Below are 27,591 nucleotides of genomic sequence, written 5' to 3'. Positions count from 1 at the left end.
CTAGCACAGGCTACTTACAGTAGTAGAAAATGTACTTTGGGTAAGCCCAGTACTATCTCCATTAAATATAATATCAAATGTATTTCTGTTTGGCATAATTTCTCAAAACTAAAAAAAAACCAACATGCTACTTTAAATGCAGTGAGATATTATTCTGTAGTCTGTAGGGATTTCTTCTATTCTCTGTGAATCCCTATTCATAATAGAATTGTTGAACAAATGGTATTTATTCTCTTATTAACTATATCCTTTACCTATAGGAACTTTTTGCCTGTTTCCATCTATATTCTAAGACATCTCTTCAAATGGATATTCAGTTCCAATGGAAATATTCCAAAATGTCTTTTTGTACTTCTACAAATCATTAGCAGGGTTCCCAATGCCTAGCTGCAAATAGGTCAATTGTAGCACATGAAAATAATTTGTACAAATGTACAAACAATATATTAAATAAACATTTTAGCATCTAACGTATATAGTTGGAAATTACACAGAATTCCATGAAGCTAAATATGAATTTTTCCCAGGATGAAACCTTGATTTTAATACTTGCCAGAAGCATGAAAGATGCATTGCTTCTTTGTAATAGGGTATGTTCTTTATCGTCTGTATAATTAAGTACAGAATCACAGTAGCCAAAGTAAAAAAGCAGTCAAACTATAATCCTATAGACATGTTAATAAAATATAAAATGACTCCCTTTCCATTTAACGTGTCATCATTATAATTTTAGCAGTCTTGAAAACAATTGCACGTTTTTTCATGAGCCTAGCTGAAAAAGATGCACTTGATATAACACTGGTCTTTAAGCAAGTAAAACAATGCTAAGAAAATGGTTATAAATAATTTCTCTTCATTCAGTTTCTTTAAATCATTTGCATTATTTTTCCCTACAGAATGAAGGTTACAGTCAAAGAGAAAAGACTAATTGAAGTAGTTGTATTTTAAGAGGAATTATTGAATAGGTATATCTCAAATTCTTTCAGAGGGATGTTAGTATAGCTTGCAAACAAGAAACCAAATATAAAGGATATTCATGGCAAAATCACACTGACACAGTTTTTCAACTTCTAAGGTCCTCATGGACCTGGAAACACACAAAATAAAATTCTCCTATTACTTCTTTTAAAATTTGAAGCTTTTTTGGGGGGGGGTCGTTATTAGTTTCATTTTATGTTCCTGAATAATAGTCCTCTGTTTTTCAAATAGATGAGGATGAGTGCAACAATCCAAATGCTTATGGCTCTGCCTCCTTCTACAATACCTTTGGAAGTGACAAGTGTACTTGTCCATCCGGATTCTCTTTTGACCAATTTTCCAGTGAATGCCATGATGTGAATGAATATTCATCAGCAAACAACCCATGCAATTATGATTGTTCCGACATGGAAGGTGGTTATCTTTGTGGTTGCCCACCTGGGTACTACAGAATCAGACAAGGGTGAGATAATCCCATCAACAACATTAAGAGTTTTGTGTTCTGTCTTTTATGTGACGCTAAAAGAGACACTACTTATTATGTGAAAAAATTATTCTAATAATGATGATATGAAACCCAGAATACATGTTATGGGCAAGGGAGGGTCTGAGGAATGGCAAAGTAAGAGAATATGAGCAAGACTGATATATAACAGGGACTCTGTGTGTCCTAAGATTTCTATGAGAGCTGCAAAAGCCTGAAAGAAACCTTGAAATGCTAGGTAATTAGACTCTCACAATACCACTTCCACTGCTGTGAGACTCCTTCTATGAATTTAAGAAATAAATGGGGCAGCATATGGGTTCAAGCTGGGCTTACTTGAAACTGTCATAATGATTATCTTGTCATAAAGGATTATGAAGTCCTTCCTATTCTGGTACTCCAAGAAAGCAATCTACATTGGAACAAATCAAACATACTAATACCTCACCTGATAGAAATGCTTCAGTGCAGATGCACTATCCACAAAAGCTTACAAACCACAAGCGTGCATGAGATTCTCACACTGGTCTACTACTATATCATAATAACAAAAATGGAAAGAGAACTCACCAGTTACAGACAAAGGTGTCATGCTGCTTTTTATTAGAGGCATCAAAATTCTAATTCACAGAACCATGTATGCTGACCAGTGCAGGGCAATTGTAGAAAGTAACTTCATCCCTAAGCCTAGATTAGATGATACAAAAGATAAAATAAAGAAAATGCTAAAAATTACAAGGGAGAAAAGTTGAAGATCCTAATGTCATTGAAAATACTTAATTCAGAACTTTTACCTAATAACAAAATAGATAATAAAACTAGCACCAACATGTCAGTGGATTTTGAAAAATGTTTGGGCATGCTTAGACAATAATTCTGAAAATTCCTTTTTGAATTCTAAACCATGAATCCAACTGGCAGATCAATTATTCCAAAACAGAGTAATTTTTTTTAAAAATCTGGTACTATATGAATTCCTACATAAAACACATTCTATTTGACAGAAAGTACAAAATTCTTCCAAGGTATACACACTTCAGTATATATTACAAACTTACCAAGGTAAGAGGGAAAGAAAGGAAAAAAGAAAGGTGGAACTATTGAATATCTTTAGAAAGGCATTGGAAGATTATAGCAATACCCAGCTGGCACATTGAAAAGAAAACTTGAAAGCCATATCACCCATTTAAAGGCACCAAAATCGAAACCTTTGAAAAGAAATCCAGAAAATAAAAGCATATCAGAAATTCTAAATTCTATTAATTAACTCAAAAGCAAAAGTCTAAATTTTAAGGTTGTATCAGGAGGCAGAGCAGCACAGAGAACAAAATAAACAACTCAACCTAAATTAAGAACTTTACTACACAGGCTTGAGAAATAAAGATGAGAAAATACCTGAAGAAGGATGTTGAAAATTCTGCACTATGTGGTCACAAAAAGTTCAACACAAAATACAGGCAAATTGGACTGTGAAAAATAGAAAGTTTGTGTATTCTTAATATAATGAATAACCAACAGTAGTATCAAGGGAGTTGAAGCCCTGGCTTCTTTAAAATAGTGATGTCAGATAAGATGGATAATTTTTGGCTAAGAAGTTACAAAGTGGTTCATAAATTGCTAGTAAAGCACTTTACTAGCTTAGATAAAAGCCTCTCTTAATGGAAGGTATCACTTTTTTTAAATCAAAGCTGAAAATACCAACAATTCCTCTAAAGCATAGGATGATTATATGTTTATATACAAACATTCACAACTTGTACCACAAAAAAATGAATTATAAACACTGGAAAGAAAGTAATATCTTACCTGAAGAGCAAAAAGGTTGTGCCAAAAAAGTTTCAGGGTTATTAAGAGTGACTTACTGGTTTGGTAATTGTTGAAAGAGCTGCCCAAAAGCATTGTAACATTCATATTGCCTTTATAGGGTACCACAAAGCTTTTGAGTCAGTTTCACACTCATGTCTTATATGTGCACTGGAAATATATAAAATACATCCAAATATAGTGCAAATAATAGATTATTTGATGTCCTCTTTGAAATTTTTCAATTTAAAATGTGCCACCAACTCAAAAACATCAAGAACAATTGATGTAAAATACGTTTTTGAGGCAGGCAATTTAAACCATTATGATTTTACCTAGGCTAAAGTTGATTATCATTTCTTCCCAATAGAATTAACTATGGCTTTCATGTTAAAGAGAGTCCACATTAAAGAGAGTCAGATCAAAACACTTTATTAATCATTTGATTTACATTGGTAGTATCAAGCTGTGTGGTTCTATCAAAAATATATTAAACTCTTCCTTCACCTTCTGAAATCTTTCTCTATATCAAAATATAATTTCGACTTTGTAAGTGTTGAATTCTTAATGAACACTAAGGAAAGATAGAGACTGAAGGCTATAAACTTAAATCAGATTACATTGAACCAAAAGATAAAAGTGGTATCTTAAGATATCTTTAACTTTCTAGGGAAAATACATTAGGAATAGGCATATCAAAGAGAAGTCTGTACCAAATATGTTTATACTGTCAACCTAAAATCAAAGCTGAATGGGAAGAAGACATTTAGAGCAATTAACACCTCAATGTCACTCTTAATGTACACTTTCAGGAGTATAAAATTATAACAGATTTGGAAAGCATACTAACAAAAACCTGTATAATAATGAAATGGGATCTATCACTCTAAGGCAACTATAGAAAGAACACTTTTTCATTAGAAAAGAGGAAAAGGATCAATTAACTTTCTTAGAGCAAATACTTAATAGGTCAGAAATCTATAGAAATACTTTTGGAACTAGCAAACATCACTTCACCAAGAAATAATAAAGGCTGATAAAACATACATACCACTAAGTTTGTTGAAGGTAACCAAATATGATTTACCTATAGATGAAGCCCATAGGCTAGGATCCAAGAGTAAAATCAACAATATACCCTCAGTGGTTAACATGCTCCATTCTTTTTATTCTTCCCCCCATCCTGATGATTCTGATCCTGTTGCTGCCTGTGAAAAACATCATTCCATCCCTAAACTCACCTCTCCTTCAGCCCTATCCACTTCAACCCTATTTCCTCATAAACAAGTCCTTTTCATCTTAATCTTTCATCTCTGGCCTTCACTGAGACTTAGTTTACTCCTGATGACACCTTACCATCCTTTATCATTTCATAGCTGCAGCTAGTTGTCACAATGTATAGAGTACTGAGCCTAGAGTCAAGAAGACATCATTTTTAAGGTAGTATTTTCTTCAGTGTTCTTTTGGCCCTCCTTTTCCATTTGGCTAATTCTGCCTTTCAAGGCATTCTTCTCCTCATTGGCTTTTTGGAGCTCTTTTGCCATTTGAGTTAGTCTATTTTTTAAGGTGTTACTTTCTTCAGTATTTTTTTGGGTCTCCTTTAGCAAGTCATTGACTTGCTTTTCATGGTTTTCTCGCATCACTCTCATTTCTCTTCCCAATTTTTCCTCTACTTCTCTGACTTGCTTTTCCAAATTCTTTTTGAGCTCTTTCATGGCCTGAGACCAGTTCATGTTTTTCTTGGAGGCTTTTGATGTAGGCTCTTTGACTTTGTTGACTTCTTTTTGCTGTATGTTTTGGTCTTCTTTGTCACCAAAGAAAGATTACAAAGTCTGAGTCTGAATCTAAGTCCATTTTTGCTGCCTAGCCGTGTTCCCAGCCAACTACTTGACCCTTGAGTTTTTCGTCGGGGTATGACTGCTTGTAGAGTAGAGAGTACTTTGTCCCACGCTTGAGGGGCTGTGCTGTTGTTTTCAGAGCTATTTCTACACAGCAAGCTCTGCCACAGCAGCGCTTCTCCTCCCCCAAGAACTGCAAACCCGGACCTCGACTCAGATCTGAGCAGGCTCTGCACTCCAGCTCTGATCTGCCACTTAATTCCTTCCACCAGGTGGGCCTGGGGCCTGAGGCAACTGCAGCTGTAGTCCTGTAGCTGAATCACCTCGGCTGCCCCCAGGGTGGTGACCAAACTGCAAACTCCCTTCACTCTGTCCCCTGCAGTTTTTCCCACTAACCTTCTCTGTTGTCTTTGGTGTTTGTGGGTTGAGAAGTCTGGTAACTGCCACAGTTCACTGATTCAGGGCACTAGGGCCTGTTCTGCCTGGCTCCAGGTCTGGTTGGTGCAGACATGTCCCACACTGGGCTCTGTTCCACTCAGCTCCCAGCTCTGTGCACAATAAACCTTACCCAGCGACCATCCAGGCTGTACTGGGCTGGAGCCTTGCTTCCCTCTGCTATTCTGTTGGTTCTGCAGTTCTAGAATTTGTTCAGAGCCATTTTTTTATCAGTGTTTGGAGGGACTTGGGGGAGAGCCCTAGGCAAGTCAGTGCTTTCCAGCCACCATCCTGGCTCTGTCCCTGCCTTATTTAATTTCTTTCTCTACTGTACAGTTATTTAAGTATTCTATTTCCTATTCTCTTAATTTGGATATTTTATATATTTTTAAATATTCATTTTGTTTAGATTTTTTATTTTATTGGCACATATTTGGACATCTAATAGACAAATAAGCTAATAACTCATCTATTTTATTGGGTTATTTTTTAATTTTCAAAAATCCATCTCAGTTTCATTTATTAGTTCAATGTTTTTTTAACACCTTATTATGATAATATACTCATTGCTTTTTCAGAATTTCTATTTTGGCATTTCATTGAGAGATTTTATTTTGTTAATTTTCCAGGGATTTTTTTTAGTTGTACAATAAATTCAGTGATGTACTTCATCTGTCTTTTTTGATGAAAGTTGAGAAAAGTAAATTTTGCTCATAATATTATTTTGGCTACATCCCACAAATTTTGGCATGTTATTTTATTGTTGTCATTATCTTTAAAAAATTATTGATTCTGTAATTTGTTCTTATACTGACCCATATTTAGTATTAAGTTATTTCATTTCCAAATAGTTTTTGATCTTTGTTTCAAATGCCCTTTATGTAATATAGTTTTTATAGTACAGCAGTTGATAAAAGATGGATTTATTCTCTTTTTCTTTATTTGTGAAGACTTTATGCTCTAATACATGACCAGTTATTGTACAAGTATCATTTCTTTTCCTATTCAAATATTTCCTAGAGTTTTTTACCATCGCTATTTTTTTTCTAAAATTCTACTCAAGTCTTTAATTTCTTTCTTGTTTATTTTTGTTAGTATACATGCATGCGTGTATGTGTGTGGGGGTGTGTGTGCATGTGTGTGTTTATTAGTGGTAATAAATAATTGTCTATAGTGCCTCTTAGAAAAATACAATTTTCTTGTTTATTTCTTTTAATTAAATTCATTTTTAATTTTCTTCGTTTGACATCATGATTGCTTCCCATGCCTTTCTGCTTCAGCTGAAACATAATAGCCTTAGCTCTGCCCCCTTATATTCTCTGTGTGTCTCTTGTCATTTTAAATGTTTTTTTCTTGTGAACAACATAGTGTTGAATTCCGATTTCTAATATTCCCCTTTTCTACTTTATGAGTAAGTTTATCCCATTCACATTTACAGTTATGATTGCTGTTTTACTCCATCCCATCTTTTTTTCTTCTGATTAATTCTTCCCTTGATCTCCCTTCCTTATTCCTGCTTTTCTCTTCACCCTTTGCCCCCCTGTTTCCCAGTTTCAATAAGGTGTATTTCTGTACTCAGCTATGTGTGTATATGTATTCTTCCCTCTTTTAACCAGTTCAGATAAAAGCAAGGTACAAGTGTCTCCTACTCTCTGTGCCTGGACAGAGAGTAGGAGGCCAACACCTTTACTTGTCTAAATTCCTGTTCACAAACCTCATTTAATATAAAATAATTTCCTTTATTTTTTCCTTTCCTTTTCCCTTCTCCCAAGGGGGAGTGGATTCTGGGAAAATGGTGGAGTAGGTCAGAAAATTCCGATCTCCAGACTTCCCCCACAAACTAGATAAAGTAGCACCCCAAGGCAAACATAGAGCAGTAAAAATAAATCAGAGTAAGGGTAGAACAATGGTCCTCCTGGGACAGTCAGGAGAGATCTGAAGAAAAATCTCAGGATAAGGTTTGGTCCCTGTGAAGAATAAACACCTTCAGGCTAGTTCTGCTTAAACAACAAGTGTCAAGCCCTGGGGTTAGCTGGGTTGGGAGGCTGGCTCGGCCCCAGCCACAGGAACTTTTACCTCCTGGACAGTAAGGAGAGTTGAGCATCTGAGCCAAGAATATTGAGGGAACATTTCCTGACAAGGAATGCCAGACCCACCTGTGTTGCAGAGTTGTGGCCCTGGGTGAGAAGGAATCAGCACATGCCTGGTGAGTGCAATGGGGCAGGGATGTTGCTGGCTGTGGGCACTTACAGGAAGCTGCAAGTCTTGGTTTTGATTCCAGGCCAGAGGGGAGAACTGAAGGAGGATCTGAGGCCAGAGGCACCATCCCCCATACCTAACTACTTGAGGTGATTGCAAAAAAAATAAGTTGCTACAAATAAAAAATGAGCAGGCAAAGGAGAAAGAATCCAACCATAGAAAGTTATTATGGGAATAAAGAAGACCAGGGTTTATCTTCATAGGAGAATACTGAAGCAAAGAAACCCTCTCCTACGCCAAAGAGTAATGTCAAATGGTCACCTGCCCAAAAAGAATTCATAGAACTGAAAAAAGACTTTAAAAATCAAATAATAGAGATTGAGGAAAAACTAAAAAAAACCAATAAAAACAAGAAGATTATGAAAAGCCAACCAATTAGAAAAGGAGATATAAAATCTTAAGGAAGAATACCAGAATTTGGAAAGGGAAAGCCAGTGAAGTAATAAAAGACCAAGAAATAATAAAACAAAATATAAAGAATGAAAAAATAGAAGAGAATGTGAAACATCTCATAAGAAAAGCAACTGATGTGAAGAACAGATCAAGAAGAGAAAATAGAAGAATAATTAGATTACCTGAAAACTATGATAAAAAAAATCCTGATACAATAATACAAGAAATAATTAAAGAAAATTGTCCTGAAGCATTGGAACAAGAAGAGAAAGTAGAAATAGAAAAAATCCACCAATCACCACCTGAAGGAGATACTATGAGGAGAACCGCCAGAAATATAGTCAAATTCTGAAATCCCCAGCTCAAGGATAAGCTATTACAACAACAAGAAAAAAATTATATATGATGGTGCCACAATTAGAATCATACAATACTTAGCAGTAGTAACACTAAAAGACCACAGGTCTTGGGAAACGATATATCGAAAAGCAAAAAAAATGGAAGTTCCAACCAAAAATATCATAGGAAAGCTAAGCATAATCCTGAATGAAAAAAAATAGAAATTTAATGAATTGTCAGACTTTCAGGATTTTGTTAACAAAAAAACAACCAAAAGCCTGAACTTAATAGAAGATTTGACATTTAAGATCCAAGAGAAATACAAGGTAAATAATTACAAGGACTAATTACAAGGGCATCAATAAAGACAGACTGTTTACATTTTATATGAGGAAATGTAAAACGTATGTCTAAGATTGCTATTAGTAATTGAGTAGTTCATAAGAAAGATTGAGGTAGACCTCAGTATGATGTGACTTTAAAAAGTAAAACCATTTAGGAGTAGCTAAAAAGAGTAATTATCTTATACAAATGAGATGAGAGAGGAAGAACCAACATAGAGGAATTATATGGTGGAAGAGGGCTGGGAGTTATGAAAACCTGCTTTCACTGGGAATTGGGCTCAAGGGGGAACATATATATGTAGAAGGGTATAAAAATGTTCTAAATTCAAAAAGAAAATGCTAAGGGGATAGGGAGGAGGGAGAGGACAAAGGAGGGATCTTTAAAAGTGAGGGTGAGGGAATAGGATAAAGGGACTATAGAAGGATATTTAGATTAATGGGAATGGAAGGACAAGGGAGGGATCCTTGGAGGGGGGATTAGGTCAAATAATAAAGAGTTCAAGGTAGCAGGTAGAAGTAAAGTAGAGGAGTCAGAAGGGATAGGAAATAAGGAGATATACACGAACATAAATAAAGATCAGGAGTAGAATTTGTTAGGGAAAAAGGAGTAGGGGTGAAAATCATAATTGTGGACAAAGTTAAGACTAATAAAAAGAAAAATAGGGAAACTACACTATGTTTCAGCCTTGTTCATTAATGTTGTTTTGAACTATTTAAAATAACTAGACAATGTAAGACTGGAGTATTGCTCTGGTGTAGGAAATGACATGTTAATGGTCTTGGAAAAATATGGAGACTTAAACTTATGAAGGAAGAGGTTATCCATCCTCAGAAAAACAGAGGATAAATAAGTGTAGCACGGTCTTACATAGATGCATATAAATGTATATGACTATATATGAACATGATTATAGATATCTAAATATATGTGTGTGTAAGTGGGTATATGTATGTATGTATATGCATACATATCTGTGTGTATGTCTATATATGTATATCTATGTATCTGTGTGTGCATATACATATATGCGTATGTATGTATATATGTGTGTATATAAATATATCCATGTATAATTGTAGCCTTGGGGTTGGATGGGGAAGAAGGGGGGAAAATAACAAAGTAAGAAGTGCAAAGCAGAGAACAGGAGTAAACTTATGAGGAAGCAAAGAAAAGATGGACAGCTCTTAGCACAATGCATAGTATTTTATAGGCTTTCTTGAAATGGAAATTTATTACTGTATATTTTGAATCTTCTCATGTTTTGTTGTGCTCATGGCAATACTTTTTCTTATTTTTATTTGTTTCAGTATTTGTTTATGATGTTTTTGACCCTAAATCAGGCCTTAAGACATCCTTAGATAAGTAAACCTGTGTCCAGATCTTTTACCACAGACAAAATGCCATGGAAACAGACAATAAATCCTATCAATGCTTCCCAGGATTGGGTTCCAAATTGCCTTTAGTCACTGGAATAGCAAAGATGTTTAAAGCTAACATTGTCAGAAACTAATAACAGTACACATCTAAGCATGTGCTGTCCAAACTCATCATCTAGTAGAGTGATTTATGGAAATATACATAAATGATATTTTTAATGATTCTTAAAAGGCTTCTTGGAAGACCTGTTGTCAGACAATGCTTTTTTTTATAATTTTATTTTTTTTAATTAAGATTTTTATTTTTAGTTTACAACACTCAGGTCGGCATGTTTTTGAGTTCCAAATTTTCTTCCCCTCCCTGTCCTCCCCCCCAAAACGGCATGGAATCCGATATGTGTTCTACATATACCTTCACATTAAACTTATTTACATAATAGGCAAGTTGTAAAGAAGAATTTTGACCAATGGAATGAATCATGAAAAAGAAGAAACAAAATAAAAAAAAAAAAAAGAACACATAGTTTGCCTCAATATTCATTCAGACTCCATAGTTCTTTCTCTGGATGTAGATAGCTCTTTCCATCATGAGTCCTTTGGAGTTGTCTTTGAACCTTGTATTGCTGAGAAGAGCCAGGTCTACCAAAGTTAGTCATCACAGAAGCAATATATCTGTGGTTGTGTACAATGTTCTCCTGGTTCTACTCGGCTCACTCAGCATCATATCATGTAGGTCTTTCCAGGTTATCACAAAGTCCGTATCTTCCCCATTTCTTATAGCACAAGGGTATTCCATGACATTCATATACCACAACTTGTTTAGCCATTCCCCAGTTGATGGGCATGCCCTTGATTTTCAATTCTTTGCTACCACTAAAAGAGCTGCTATAAATATCTTTGTACATATGGGTCCCTTTCCCACTTGTATGATCTCTTTGGATACAGCCCTAGAAGTGTTATTACTGGGTCAGAGGGTATGCACATTTTTATAGCCTTTTGGGCATAGTTCCAAATTGCTTTCCAGAATGACTGGATCAGTTCACAACTCCACCAGCAATGCAATAGTGTCCCAATTTTCCCACATCTTCTCCAGCATTTATCATTTTCTTGTTTTGTCACGTTAGCCAATTGGACAGGAGAGGTGTGGTACCTAAGAGTTGTTTTGATTTGAATTTCTCTAATCAATAGTGATTTAGAGCATTTTTTCATATGCCAGTAGATATCTTTAATTTCTTCCTCTGAAAACAGCCTGTTCATATCCTTTGACAATTTCTCAATTGGGGAATGACTTGTATTCCTATAAATTTGGCTCAGTTCCCTGTATATTTTGGATATATGAGGCCTTTATCAGAGACACTGGTTGTAAAGATTTTCTCCCAATTTTCTACTTCCCTCCTAATCTTTGTTGCATTGACTTTGTACAAAAACTTTTCAATTTAAGATAATCAAAATTATCCATTTTTCATTTTGTAATGCTGTCTATCTCTTGTTGAGGCATAAATTCTTCCCTTTCCCATAAATCTGATAGGTAAACTATCCCTTGCTCTCCCAAACTGCATGTAGTATCAGCCTTTATTCCTAAATCATGGACCCATTTTGACTTTATTTTGGTATTTGGTGTAAGATATTGGCCTATGCCTAGTTTCTGTCCTACCATTTTCCAATTTTCCCAGCAGTTTTTGTGAAATAGTGAACTCTTAGCCCAAAAGCTGGATTCTTTGGGTTTATCAAAGAGTAGATTGCTATACTCTTTGACTACTGTGTATTGTGTACCTAACATATTCCCCTGATCCACCACTCTGTTTCTTAGCCAGTACCAAGTAGCTTTGATGACTGCTACTTTATAGTACAATTTAATATCTGGTACAGCTAGGCAACTTTCTTAGCATTTCTTTTCATTAATTCCCTTGATATTCTGGACATTTTGTTCTTCCAGATGAATTTTGCTATTATTTTATCCAGCTCTGTAAAATAATTTTTTGGTAGTTCGACTGGTATGGCACTAAAAAAGTAAATTAATTTAGGTAAAATTGTCATTTTTATTGTATTAGCTTGACCTAACCATAAGCAACTGATATTTTTCCATTTATTTAGGTCTGACTTTATTCACATGAAAAGAGTTTCATAATTATGTTCATATAGGCCCTGGGTTTGTATTGGCAGATAGACTTCCAAATATTTTATAGTGTCTACAGTAACTCTGAATGGAATTTCTCTTTCTATCTCTTGCTGTTGGACTTTGTTAGTAATGTATAGGAATGCCAAGGATTTATGTAGGTTTATTTTATATCCTGAAACTTTGCTAAAGTTTTATTATATAAAGTAGTTTTTACTTGAATCTCCAGGATTCTCTAAGTAAATCATCATATCATCTGCAAAAAGTGATAATTTAGTTTCTTCTTTGCCTATTCCTTTCATTTCTTTTTCTTCTCCTATTGCTACAGCTAACATTTCTAGTACCAAATTGAATAATAGGGGTGATAATGGACATCCTTGTTTCACCCCTGATCTTATTGGGAATGCATCTATCTTACCCCCAGTACATATAATGCTTGCTGATGGTTTTAGGTAGATGCTATTTATAATTTATGGAAGGTTCCATTTATTCCTATGCTTTCTAGTGTTTTTAATAGGAATGGGTGTTGTATTTTGTCAAAAGCTTTTTCTGCATCTATTGAGATAAACATATGGTTTCTACAAGTTTTCAGGTGGATATGATCAATTATGCTGATAGTTTTCCTAATATTGAACCGGTCTTGCATTCCTGGAATAAATCCTTCCTGGTTATAGGGTATTATGATCATAAGTTACTATAATCTTTTTGCTAATATTTTATTTAAAAATTTTCCATCCATATTCATTAGGGAAATTGGTCTATAATTTTCTTTCTCTGTTTTGACTCTTCCTGGTTTGTGTATTAGTACCATATTTGTGTCATAAAAAGAATTTGGTAGGACACGTTCTTCACCTATTTTCCCAAATAGTCTATAAAGTATAGGAATTAATTGTTATTTAAATGTTTAATAGAATTCATATGTAAAACCATCTGGCCCTGGAGATTTTTTCCTAGGGAGTTCATTGCTGGCTTTTTCAATTTCTTTTTCTGAGATGGAGTTATTTAGGTATTTTACTTTCTCTTCTGTTAACCTGGGCAATTTATATTTTTGTAATATTTATCCATTTCCCTAAGGTTGTCAAATTTGTGGGCATGCAATTGGGCAAAATAATTCCTAATTATTGTTTAAATTTCCTCTTTATTGGGGGTGATTTCACCCTTTTTATTTTTGATGCTGGTAATTTGGTTTTCTTCTTTCTTTTTTTAAAATCAAATTGACTGAAGGTTTCTCAATTTTATTGGTTTTTTCATAAAACCAGTTCTTAGTTTTATTTATTAATTTAATAGTTTTCTTGATTTCAATTTTATTAATCTCTCCTTTGATTTTCAGTTTTTCTAATTTGGTATTTAATTGGGGATTTTAAATTTGTTCTTTTTCTAGCTTTTTCAGTCTCATGCCCAATTCGTTGATATCCTTTTTCACTATTTTATTCATTTAAGCATTTAGAGATATAAAACTTCCCCTAAGAACTGATTTTGCTGCATCCCATATGGTATGTTGTCTCATTATTGTCATTCTCTTGAATGAAGTTGTTAATTTTTTCTATGATTTGTTCTTTGGCCCACTCATTCTTTAGGATCAGATTATTTCGTTTACAATTAATTTTTAGTTTATTTTTCCATGTTCCTTTATTACAAATAATTTTTATTGCATCATGATCTGAAAAGGATGCATTGACTATTTATGCTTTTCTGCACTGGATTGTGAGGTTTTTATGCCCTAGTACATGGTCTATTTTTGAGTATGTGCCATGTACTGCTGAGAAAAAAAAGCATATTCCTTTTTATTCCTATTCAGTTTTCTCCAGAGGTCTATCATATCTGCCTTTTCTAAAATTCTAGTCACCTCCTTAACTTCTTTCTTGTTTATTTTGAGGTTGGTGCATACGTGTTAAATAATTATATTGCTTCATTGTCTATGGTGCTTTTTAGCAGGATATAGTATCCTTCATTATCTTTTTTAATTAGATCTATCCTTGCTTTTGCTTTTTCTGAGATTAGGATTGCTACCCTTGCTTTTTTTTACTTTAGCTGAAGCACAATATATTCTACCTCAGCTTTTTACTTTTACCTTGTGTATATCCCCCAGTTTCAAATGTGTTTCTTGTAAACAACATATTGTAGGATTATGGTTTTTAATCCATTCTGCTATCTGCTTCTGTTTTATGGGAAAGTTCATCCCATTCACATTTATAGTCATGATTACTATCAGTGTCTTTTTTTCCATCCTATTTCTCCCTTGTTTATGCTTTTATTTCTCCCTTCTCCCTTCCACTCCTCAAAAGTTTTGCTTTTGACTGTCGCCTTCCTCAGTTTATCCTCCCTTATTTATCCTCCCTTGATTCCCCTTCCTTATCTTACCTTTTTCCCCTTACTACTTCTTCCATCCCTTCTGACCATCCCCCCTTTTCTTTCCCCTTTCTCCTCCTGCTGCCTGTAGAACAAGTTTTATTTCTAAACTTATTAGAGTATATTATTCCCTTCTTGAACCAAATCTGATGAGAGGAAAGCTCTGTGAAGTATCCTCTTGGTTATTTGATTGTCACAACATTTCAAATGTAATTTAGTTTTAGTAATAGTCATTTTTATTATATTGACATGGCCTAGCCATGTGCACTGAATATTCCTCCAACTATGTAGGTTGTTCTTTAATTCTTTAAGGAATACTTTGTAATTGAATCTACACAAGTATTTTTTGTGCTTTTAAAGATTGATCTCCAGATATTTTATTCAGTTTTTAGTTATTTGGAATGTGATTTTCCTATCATTGCTTATACTATTTTGTTATTATTATGTAGAAATGCTGTTGATTTTTAAGGATTTATTTTGTTGCTTGCAACTTTACTGAAGCTATTAATTGCCTCAGTAGTATCTTTGTTGATTCCCCAGGATTTTTCAAGTAAATAATTATATCATTAGCAAATAGGTGTAATTTTATCTCCTCCTTACCTATCTTTATTCCTTTAATTCTTTTCACTTGTCTTACTGCTATTGCTAACATTTCCAATACTATCCCAAAAATAGTGTGTTACTTTCATATGTATTAGAAAAGACTCTCCGGAGGTCAATGGAGCTAGGATTAAAACCTAGAATCACCTACCCAGCAAAACTGAGTATCATGCTCCGAGGCAAAATATGGATTTTCAATAAAATAGAGGACTTTCAAGCTTTCTCAGTGAAAAGACCAGAACTGAATAGAAAATTTGACTTTCAAACACAAGAATCAAGAGAAGCATGAAAAGGTAATCAAGAAACGGAAATTGCAAGGGACTTACTAAAGTTGAACTGTTTTGTTTACATTCCTACATGGAAAGATGATGTGTATGATTCATGAGACCTCAGTATTAGGGTAGTTGAAGGGAATATGCATATATATATATATATGTTTATGTATATATATAAGTGAATGTGTATGTATGTATATATCTATGTGTATATGTATGTATGTGTATATATATGTGTGTTTTTATATATATATATATATATATATATATATGTAAAAGAGAGAGAGCAGACACAGGGTGAGTTGAAGATGAAGGGAAGATATCTAAAAGAAATAAAATGAAATTAAGGAATGAGAGAGCAACATACTGAGAGAGGGAGATAGGGAGAGATAGAATGGGGTGGATTATCTCGCATAAAGGTGGCAAGAGGAAGCAGTTCTATGGGAGGAGGGGAGAGGGCAGGTGAGGGGGGAATGAGTGAACCTTGCTCTCATCAGATTTATCCTGAGGAGGAATACCATACATATTCAGTTGGGTATCTTACCCCACAGGAAAGAAGAGGGAGGAAGATAAAAAAAAAATAAAAGGGGGGGAATGATGGAGGGGAGGGCAGATGGGGGTGGAGGTAATCAAAACAAACACTTTGGAAAGGGGACAGGGTCAAGGGAGAAAATTCAATAAAGCAGGATGGGTTGGGAAGGAGCAAAATGTAGTTAGCCTTTCACAACATGAGTATTGTGGAAGGGTTATACATAATGATACATGTGTGGTCTAGGTTGAATTGCTCAACTTCTTAGGGAGGGTGGGTGGGAAGGGAAGAGGGGAAAGAATTTGGAACTCAAAGTTTTAAAATCAGATGTTCAAAAACAAAAAAAGTTTTTGTATGCAACTAAAAAATAAGATACTCAGGCAATGGGGTGTAGAAATTTATCTTGCCCTACAAGAAAGGAAGGGAAAAGGGGATGAGAGGGGAGGGGGGTGATAGAGGGGAGGGCTGACTGGGGATCAGGGCAACCAGAATATAAGCCATCTTGGAGTGGGGGGGGGAGGGTAGAAATGGGGGGAAAATTTGTAATTCAAACTGTTGTGAAAATCAATGCTGAAAACCAAATATGTTAAATAAATTTAAATTAAAAAAAAAGAAAGAAAAAATAGGAATTAGAATGTACAGTGGTGGAGGTTGGGCATGAGGAATAATTCTATAGTGTTTTGAATCAGGAGTAATTAGTAAGGATTTGATCCAAAACATCTTTATACAGTCCAAGTAATTATTAGTCTAACTAAATAAATGATATTTATTAATAAAAAAAAAAGAAAGAAAAGACTCTAGTATATTCCCATTCCACATGATGCTTGCTTTTGTTTTAGATAGATGCTTTTTATGATATTAAAAAGCATCCCTCCATATGTATACTTTTTATGGTTTTTGGCATAAAAGAATGCTATACTTTGTCAAAGGCTTTTTCTGTATCTCTTGAGAGGATCATGTGATTTGCGATGTTTGGGGTTTTAATAAGATTAATTATGTTGATCATTTTCCTGAGATCGAGCCATCCTCACATCCCTGCTGTAAATTCTTCTTGATAATAATGAATGATTTCTTGTATAAATTGCTGCAATTTTTTGATGGGCTTTTGTATGAAATTTTTGTGTCAATTTTATTAATGACGTTGACCTGTATTTTTCTTCTGTATTTAATATTTCCCTGGTTTAAGTATTAGGACTATATTTATCTCATAAATGAATTTTGGTAGGGTTCTTTCTCATCTTTGAGAATAAGTCATGAAATATAGGTATTAACTGTCCTGTTCTTTAAAAGTATGAAAAAATTCTTCTGTGAATCCATCAGATCCATGGGTGTGTGTGTGTGTGTGTGTGTGTGTGTGTGTGTGTGTGTGTGTGTGTGTTTTGCGGTGGTGGTGGTGGGGGGGGGGGGGTTTGTGGTCTTTTTAAAGCAAGATTTATTTCCTTTCCTGAGATTAGATTACTTAAGATCTGCTAATAATATAGGTAATTTATACTCTTCTATTTCTTTCATGTTATCAGTTTTATTTGCAAATAAATGAGCATAATATGCATTGATTTTCCTCTTTATTTCTTCTGGTTTTGCTGTGATTTTACCTTGCTCATTTGCTATTTTGTTGATTTTATTTTTTGCCCTGATCTTTTTAAGCTGATTAGCTAAAGATTTAACAATTTTATACTTTTTACAGAACCAGCTTTTAGTTTTATTTATCATTTCTATGTTTCTTTTTTGTTTATTTCCAGTTTATTTGTCATTTCCTCTCACTCCACCATCTTCACTCAAATTGATTTTTTCTAAAGAGTAGATCTGACCAGGTCAGACCAGCCCCCTGCTCAATGAACTTCAATGGCTCCCCATTACTTCCAAGATTAAATATAAACTATGTTTGGCAGTCAACTCTTCATAAATTGGCTGCTTCTTATCTTTCCAGTCTTCTCATACTTCACTCTTTTCTATTCACTCTTCATTATAACAACACTGGCCTACTGTCAGTTCCTCAAAAATGATACTTCATATGCTTTCTTTTTTCCTCTTGCCTTACCTGACTGCCTTCAAATTCTAGTACTCACAATTGCTAATTCTTTTTCTTCTCCAATTTTGGGGTTGTTCAGTTGTCCAGTCATGTCCAACTCTTCGTGACCCCATTGGAGCATAGAATGCCAAGCCCTTTTATCCTCCAGTATCTCTCAAAGTCTTTTGAAGCTCATGTTCATTGCTTCCAAGACACTATCCAGACCACCTTACTTTCTGTCTCCTCCTTTTGCCTTCAGTCTTTCCCAAAATCAAGGTCTTTTCCAGTGAGTCCTGTCTTCCTATTATGTGACCAAATTATGTAAGCTTCAGTTTTAGCAGTTTACCTTCCCATAAATATTCTGAATTAATTTTTTTGAAACATTGACTGATTTGATCTCCTTGCTGTCCGAGGGATTCTCAAAAGTTTTCTCCAGCACCACAGTTAAAAATCATTGATTCTGTAGCACTCAGCTTTCCTTATAGTTCAACTCTCACAGCCATACACTGCTAATGGAAAAACCATAGCTTTGACTATATGGATCTTTGTTGGTAATGTGATGTCTCTGCATTTTAGTATACTGTCCAGATTTGCCACAGCTTTCTTTCTAAGGAGCCATCATCTTTTAACTTCATGGTTGAAGTTGCCATCTACAGTGATTTTTTAGCTTAAGAATATAAAATCTGACACTGCATTCATTTCTTCCCCCCTCTGTTTGCCAGGAAGTAATGGGACCAGTTCCATCTCCTTTCTATATCACAAACACACACACACACTCACATATATGCATGCACATAAATACAATTATGTATATATGTATGTATGCTTACATATATATTTGTTTACCTGTTATCTCACAATAAAACACAAGTTCCTCAAATGCAGTTATAACAAGGATGTTTTCAGTAGGTTCACATCATAATACTGTTATTCATCTACAAAAGCAGTTATTTTTTTCCACCTGAGCAATAAATAGTCTGCAGATGATTAAATGTAAAAGAAAAATAATACATTAGTGAATATATCTATCTGAACACCATCAAAAAAGATGAGAAGACTGAAATGGTGGTGATGATGATGATGACATTGACAACAACTAACATAAGATTTGCAAAGTACTTCACATGTATAAACTGAATTTTAGCCAACCATAGAGCATCAAGGAATTCACAATCTTTTGCTCTTTGTTTTTCTATTAATATTGAATAGTGCAGCAATAGTAATTTTTAAAAGCCCAATGATAAAAACAGTTGACATGACTTGTAGAATATTGGAATCAATAATGAGGGATGTATCTAGAATACATGGGTACTTCACAGTTGTTCCACTTACATTAAACATATCAATTGAATTATTAGTTAAAGTAAAAGGATAATAATAAAAGTAAAATAATAATAGTCTTTTCTTCAATTCAATAGCATTTTGTTCTTGTCCCTCAAAAAGTAATTGATAAATTCTTCATATAATAGTCAAGATATCACTTTAAATTAAAGACTTGATTTATACTATGGTCATAAAGATTCATTACATTGATTCTCTTTTGTTATTGAAGTGTGAATTCAGTGATTATTCCTAAAATTAGGATGAAAACAAGCTAGAAATAAACAAACTTAAGCTGTGCCATTTTAAAGCATTTTCATTGATAAGTGATTTTCTGGCTTTAGTTTCCACATGTGCATACATTTCTTAATATTTCTATTTTGGGAAAAGGAAGAATAAGAGAAGTTCAAAATGTAACATCATACACTTTGTTGCCTTGAGTCAGTCCAAATAAATTCTTCTCCCAATAGTGTAAAAGGTCTATTTGTCACTGAGTAGTAAAAAAAAAAAACCCAAACCATGAGCACATTAGTTTTCTTGGAGAAAAACTATTTGTTCCTTTTCAGAAAACCCTCTGGGAGAAAGCTAGGAAGAAAGTCTAGGCAAATATCAGATTATGTGTTAAAAACTGTTTCATTCATGTGTTCATTTTTGCCAACAGTCACTGTGTCTCAGGAACAGGATTTAACAAATGCCAGTACCTATCAATGGATACAGAGGTAGATGAAGAAAAAACTTTGTCTCCTCAAGCAGGCAAAATAAATGGCTATCCAAGGAAAGACAGCAGACAAAAAGGAAATATTGATGAAATTGAACCAGCTGTGGTAAGTAAATTTACTATTTAGAATTTCACTTTATTTAGCCTCAAGATTTCATCTATTTAAAAAAATGACACTGATATTTGTGTTTTATCTTCTTCGGTGGAACTCAATATATTGCAAATTGTCCATAGTTGAAGCAATAGGTAAATTACAATATTAAATAAAATTGAAGTGCTAAATAAAAATTCAAGGGACAGAGGGAAAAAGCATGAAAATGATTGTTTTAAGATTATCCATTGGCGTATTTGAATATTAAAAATGATGCTTAAAAAGGATCATAAATTTCCTTCTAAATTAACAATGTTGCTTTTATTGACTGAACTTGGAACACTTGAGTGCTAGAAGTTTTGTTGTTGGTTTTTTTTTTGACCCAAATTTGTGATTTCATCAGTTTGGGGAATTACCAGTTTGGAAACTTACCAAATCAAATTGGCAACTCTAACTTGTAGTCCAGAGTTCCCTGGAGATAAAACTCTATGTTCACTTGGAATAATATGAATTTTAAAACCTACATGTATTAAGCGTGGTATTATAACATAGAAGAAATTTTGGATTGGGAGATTCAAGTTGTTGAGCCCAACTTCTTGCCTGTTTCATAGTATTACATAGATATCTCTTGGGAAAACTAGAATTGACAGTTCATGAACAGGATGTAAAGAAGTCATCATATCATCCTAAGCATGACATTGGCCGTAGTCTTTTGGAATTCACTATTCATAAAAGTGTGGCACAGAGTAGTACATCCAGTTTTTTTTTGACCGTACAGTTCTCAGTGCATCTGAAGACACCATTAGCAATTGAATGAAAGAATGAATGAAAAAGAATTTAATAAGCATTTACTATGTATCAAGCACTGTTCAAATAGAAAAGGTGAAATAATCCCTGCTTTCAAATCCAGTACAAAACAGAGTTCTGTAGAACAAATTGAAATACTTAATTGAATGATTAATTCTGAAGGACTGGCCACTAAACCAAGAAGAGCCACCCATTCGGGGGATTTTGAAGGGAGTGAACCCAGCCTCTAAACCTTTCTAACTTGCAGTTAAATGGGCCAGGACCTTTGATGCACCCATTCTCAGTTACCTGTTAATCTATAAATAGGAAAAACTGTCTTGTCAGAGGAAAAAGAATGATACCAAAGAAGTAAGACCTGTCTTCTTCCTTTGAAACAAATACCCATAATATTTCTTTCAATGACACATTTCTCATTACAAATCCCTTTATTAGAAGCAAATTCTGAAATAGATTTTGTGATATTTTCCTGTAGCAGTAACAGCAAACACTAATGTAAGAATACACAACCTACTCCTGGCCCCATGTGTTTCAACAATCCGACTAGCAGCTTCTGTGGGGGTGTAAGATCCACCCACAGCCAGCACCCGGAAAGCTGCCAACAGCACAGGTTCTTTAGATCTGTTTAACTAAGGAAAGCAAGGTGAAGGGGTTGACAAGTTTACTTTAATCCAGCATACAGACAGCATTCACTTAGTTCAGGGGAAAAAGCCAGCGTCTTGAACTTCAGAACAAAATACAAACAAATTACAAATATCAACAGACAGACCCAATATAATTCATAGTTACCAACATCTAGGTTCTGCCTGGGAGCTCAGAACAAGGGCTGACCCAGTCACGAGCCACCACTGCTGCTTCAAAGAGCTCCAAGGAACAGACAGCCAACCCCTGGTTTTTATGTCTTTTTCAGCATCAGGGGTGAGTCACACATACGACTCACCCACATGACCTAGAATCATCACAAAGAGGTGGACTTAAACCCACGGTGGTCTAAAAGCCTCTGCTCTCCCAGACGTGTAAACTAGGCCCTCCCTGGAGTTAGCCCCACCTTGGGCCCCACCTTAGTTGCAAATCCACACCCACTAAGGTTTTACACCTAATAGGGGTTTGGGCCTGGGGCATAGCACCTAGTAAGGCTCAGTGAATTATTCAAAGGGAACAAAAGCCAAACTATTCAAGGGCACCTGTTGAACTAAGTGTTAAGAAGCCCATTTTTGGTTACCAACACACCATGGAGCTGGGATGCTCACCTTTGCTTCTTATTAAGGGGCTCCTCTCAGCATTGTACACAAGGATATAGCTGAGGTTTAGTCTTGGAGAGGGTAGGTCTTTTCCCCCCATACTCTGTATCTTAGAATCACTATTCAGTCACCTATGCTTAGGAAAGAACATATCTGAAGAGGCAGCTAAGACTTTTAGATCTAGTTTCAGGCTCACCTTACTTTGCACGTGTGCTGGCAATCATCTAGGACTAGTTATCCTTTTCTGCAAGGATTGGGGCATACCCTCAAAACTTTCTGACTCGTGGATCAAAGAATGCAGCCCTTTCCACTCCAACCCACAAAGACAAGGAGAAAGAGAGGTCTGACAGGCATGGTCACTCCCATTAATATCAACTGAGTATTCAGTTTTTCTTTTCTTTAGGACAAATACTCTGAAGAGGCCTTTTCTCTTTTCCCTGTCCACCAAGGAACCAACCAGGGTTTGTTGTATTATCCTAAAAAAATGTGTCTTTCAGCACTGAGCCAGCATACCTGGCCCACTGAAAAGGATGAGAATAATTGTGTCACTGGAAGGAGCCCATTTCCAGTCCTTCTCCATTGAATACACTCTATCCAGAGCAAATGGAAAGTAGAAAGGGTAGTTCCCCTGATTACTGTCATTACACCTGAATGAACAACGTTCAAGCAGGGCCTTCACCTCTCCAGACTAAGAATAAACATAATAAAAACAATGACAATAGAAGTAGGTAGAATTGCAGAAGAATGTGGCTGCCTCAGTAAGAAGGAGCATTACATTAATTTTAGAGTCATGAAAGCTCACAGGTTTTAGTGATGAAAAAAATCTCTGAAAAACAATGTTACAATATTGTCCCTCTTAGAGTCAACATTTTGCTTTTAAAAGACCCATTCAGAACATTGTATCTTTTCCTGTTTTGCAGTACAGCTCTCTCATATCTTCCATTGTTGTCCTTGAACTACATTCTGTGTATCTACGTGATTTTTTTTACCAGTGGATGTTCCACTTAGAAACTCTGATGTAGTATTTATGATCCTCCATAAACCAAACCTTCTAAGTAGTCCTAAGAATAAGAATTAGAATTCCTAGACTATCCAGCAACAGTAAACCTAAGTTAGCATCCATCAATGGGACATTTTACTAAATAAGTATATTTTTTTCATTGCAAGCAGACTATATCATAACCTACAATTACCAATTAAAGTCATAAAGATTTATGAAATTTATAGAAAACTAACAGTTCTCCCAACTGACAAGAATTTATTCAAAATGCATTCAGAAACCAGGAGTAAGAAGGTTTGATTGATTAAACTGATGTAGCAGTCAGTCTCTATTTGTTTTGATCTTAATGCTTTGTAGCCCTTATTCCTGAAGATTGTTATCTCCTCCTTTTTCTCAGGTTGAAAAGATGGACTTAGAAAATATAGATATGGACACTCCAATGAAAATGAAATTCCACCTTTCCAGCCTTGGCAATAAGTTACACATTCTAGACTTCAGGCCTTCTATTGAATCACTCAATAACCACATTCAATACATCATCTCCCAGGAGAATGACAGTGGCATCTTCCAAATCGACCAACAGAATGGGCTAAGCTACTTGCACATGGCCAAGAAAAAATCTGTGCCTGGAACTTACACACTGGAAATTACCAACCTTCCTCTGTATAAGCAGAAAGAACTTAAACTGGAAGACAGTAATGAAGATGACTACCTCCTAGGGGAGCTTGGTGAAACTCTCAAAATGAGACTGCATATTCAACTCTACTAACTCCTTTATAGACTTGGTTCAGTATTCAAATCACTGAATAATCACTAAATAGTTTACCTATTTAATCCACTTGAGCATATCTAGTCTTCCCAAGCAATAAGGAGTCAGTGACTTAAGGAATCCTGGTTTTTTTTTTAAATATAACTTCACTTTAAAATATAAAAAAAAAAACAACCTAAAGGTCCAAGAGACCAGCATATGGCACTAAATGCACAAAAAATGTGAACTTTTTTTTTCTTGTTAGCAGTCTGTAACAAGTTAGGTATTTTGCTATAAGTTCATAATTTTAAAAAATATAGATATTTATTTTAATGCAATAATATATGGAGAAATGAACAGACTTAAGAAGGAAAACCCATTTGTTTTTTCTTTAGATTTATAAATTTGAACTATTTCATTTTAGAGGAGATTTTTTAAAAAATCCAGTAGATTCAAGAGATGTTTCCTTTTTCCCCCAGTCATCCAACCTGTCTTAAAGAGAGCCTTGCAGAGCTGAATGAAAATTATAATAATTTTTTAAAATGAGAATTACATAAGACTCTGTAAAGGAGGATCTAAGTCAGAACAGCTCACTGTGTTTGTGTTCTGTATCACCAGACACATTAATAAAAGATGAAGCACAACCCCTGTAGCAAAGTATCTTGACTACATGTAATACCATTAGCATTGCAGACCAAATTGTACTGTTTCATTCTCATGACCACAAGGAACTATATGTGCTACCCATAACACCTTATTCTCGAAAAGGATGCCTACATATTTGTGTTGCTGTAGGCAGCTGAAATGTCATTCTTTTGAAAGGAACTCCTGAAGTTTCCCAGGGTTTTGGTGCTGGCTTAGATTAATGGTGCATTTACTATGATCAAGCTATTTCAGGATTGTCATATGTGCAAACTAATCATGCAGTGCAGCCAAAGGAAAAGTGTGTTTTTTGAATTTTTTTTTTAGAACTTTCATTAATGCTGTAGTTATACACCATATGCTTCATTTTGTCTTAGTCTATTGTGTATGAAAGGTGCTTGTACAGTTAATTGATGTTTAGTTTGCTTTAGTCTTTTAAAAAAAAGCTATATTATTATGTGCTAATAAGGTTTAAGTCCCAAAAGTGCTTTTTTTGTTGACAGCTATTGTCTTTAAGGACACATAACCAAACCTCAAATGTAAAACAGCCAAAGCACATACATACTCCAGGTTTGTTTCTTTCTTGTATCTGTGCTGAGTGAAGATTAGTAACCAGTTATATCCAGTGTTTTATTTTTTTGTTTTGTGGGAAAAGAAACATTATAAATTTGTAATCAAGTGTTTGTGAGAAAAGATTTTAGGTTTTTGCGCTTGTTTGTTTTTAAAGATCTGTATCAAATATGGAAACACTTTTCTTGCATTAAAAGCTTATTTTGGAGTAGATTTTCTGGAATCACCTTATTTAAGAGTATGGAACCCTTGTTATACAGAGATATTCTCACAAGGGATATTTGGCATTTGTAAAACATGATTTACTCTCACACAGATTCATCTTCGGTGGAGCATTATCATCAAGATGCAACTTTCAATCAGGAAGCAGCCACGATGTGTAGTAGACAGAGTACTAGGCTCAAAGTTTGAAAGATCTGGGCTCATCTCCTCCCTCTGGTACATGCTGGCTATGTGAACCTGGGCAAGTAACAACGTTCTAGTTCTTTTAGGCAACTCTACTAAGACTAAGTTGGTAGGGGAAGTTTCCTTACCAGAAATTCCTTTTGCCAATGAAATCATAATTTAAATCCATTTTTAAAAATTCAGAGGTAGCCATTTCCCAGCAGCCTGATAACTTCCTTAAATATGTATTTTTGCAAGAATTTTAAACTTTATTAAGATTTGACTAAAGCACATCATCAGGGCAGCTAGGTGGTGCAGTGAGTAGAGAACCAGTCCTGGAGTCAGGGGACCTGAGTTCAAATACAGCCTCAGACACTTGACACACTTACTTAGCTATGTGACCTTGGGCAACTCACTTAACCTCAATTGCTCTGCCTTCCCCCCTCCAAAAAAATTAAAAAAGTAATATTCATCATGTTAAAATTATATCGTAAGATCATAGGTTTAGAGCTATCAAGGACTTTAGAAGCCACTGAGTTCAACCCTCTCATTTCACAGATGAGGAAACCGAGGTATTGCCTCAGATCACACAGGTTTTGAGAAAAGATTTAAAACAAAGTCTTCCATCAAGTCTATTTCCATATCTTCTGTGCCATGTTACCTCATCCCATCCGTGAACTAGAGACAGAATCCTTCTGGGGAAGCTTTTTCCTACTATAGTCACCATTCAGAATCTTTAGGATATTATTTAAGGATGACAATTCCCCTCAGGCTTGCTGTACTCTTTCTAAATCAATAATAACAACTAAGAAACCCCAAAGCAAAATCCTAAATAAACTAACAGTTAGCAAATGTCTTCTGTCCAGCAAAACTATTTTCCCCTTAATATAAAAAATATGTGCGCACACACACACACATAAAAATGTGTAATGTATACATATATACAATGTATAATGTGTATATATGTGTGTGTATATGATATACCTAATAGTGTTTTGTATAACACGTCTGGAGCTTTAAAAGTTACATATTAAATTTATACTTGTAAATTAGGCTCTATTTAGCGGAGATTCACAGTGTCATGTACAATCCCCTCCTGCTTTACAGTGTCTACGGAAATGCTATTTGATTTAAGGGTTTATTAAATTTGGAATAAAAATAAAATTTAAAACACCTGTCTAAGATGCTCTGAAATGCATCTTAGAATTAGATACAAGCTTTAGGGAATCATGCTTAAATAAGTAAATTGGAAAACTGAGAAATATTATGATTGATCTCTACTAATCTTTACCAAGTAGAAATTGGCTTCACTGAGTAATTAAAGCGTTTGCCTCTGGGTATTCTCTCAAACTTGATTGTGTATTTAATTTCTTCTGGCACTGTTGCATTTTGAATACTGTAATATGGAATTGTCTGAAGCCAAATTTGACTTTAGCTTTGACATTTTAACAAGTGAAAACTGCTACTAAGCTTCAGTCTTCTTTTGAAGAAGCCTGAGAATTCACAACACCGAGGACAAAAGCTTTATATATTCTATATCACAATGAAAAATTACTATTTTGAGACATTCTTTTCAATAGAATTTGGGCTCTGTTCTGGAAATAAGTTGTGCTACTAAATCTTATGGTCTCTAACATGGCCAGGATAAATTGATGTCTGATAAAATTGATCGCTAATGTTTTCCTTCCTGTTTTATCATTCCTGTTAACAGCTTCTGAGATGAAATCTGATTTTAGATGTGTTCAATCCAGTGGCTAGTATTCAATCCCTTTGGAGTTAGATTTATTTTTTTATAACCTAGATTGTTTATGTCTCTGTATTCCACTACACAACTAAAGCAGTTAAAATTTAATTGGGCATGTGCATATCAAGATTTCAATAAGCCATTGAAGCCAATTCTCTTTTGTTTGGATTGTTTTTTTTTCTATTGCCAGGATGATGACCTA

General features: G+C 34.8%; 1 protein-coding gene across 1 annotated transcript in view; it reads left to right on the top strand.

The window, feature by feature from the left end:
- The window catches only part of LOC118840222 (fibrillin-2-like), a 154,462-nt gene extending 130,392 nt beyond the window's left edge, over positions 1-24,070 (top strand). The window contains 3 exon segments of the mRNA XM_036747721.1: positions 1,210-1,441; positions 20,109-20,271; positions 23,699-24,070. Coding sequence (XP_036603616.1) covers positions 1,210-1,441; positions 20,109-20,271; positions 23,699-24,070 — 767 coding nt within the window.
- The last annotated feature ends 3,521 nt before the right edge of the window (positions 24,071-27,591 follow it).

Source organism: Trichosurus vulpecula, chromosome 1 (assembly GCF_011100635.1).
Source record: "Trichosurus vulpecula isolate mTriVul1 chromosome 1, mTriVul1.pri, whole genome shotgun sequence".
Lineage (NCBI taxonomy): Eukaryota > Metazoa > Chordata > Mammalia > Diprotodontia > Phalangeridae > Trichosurus > Trichosurus vulpecula.
This window is presented reverse-complemented; position numbering and strand designations above follow the sequence as displayed.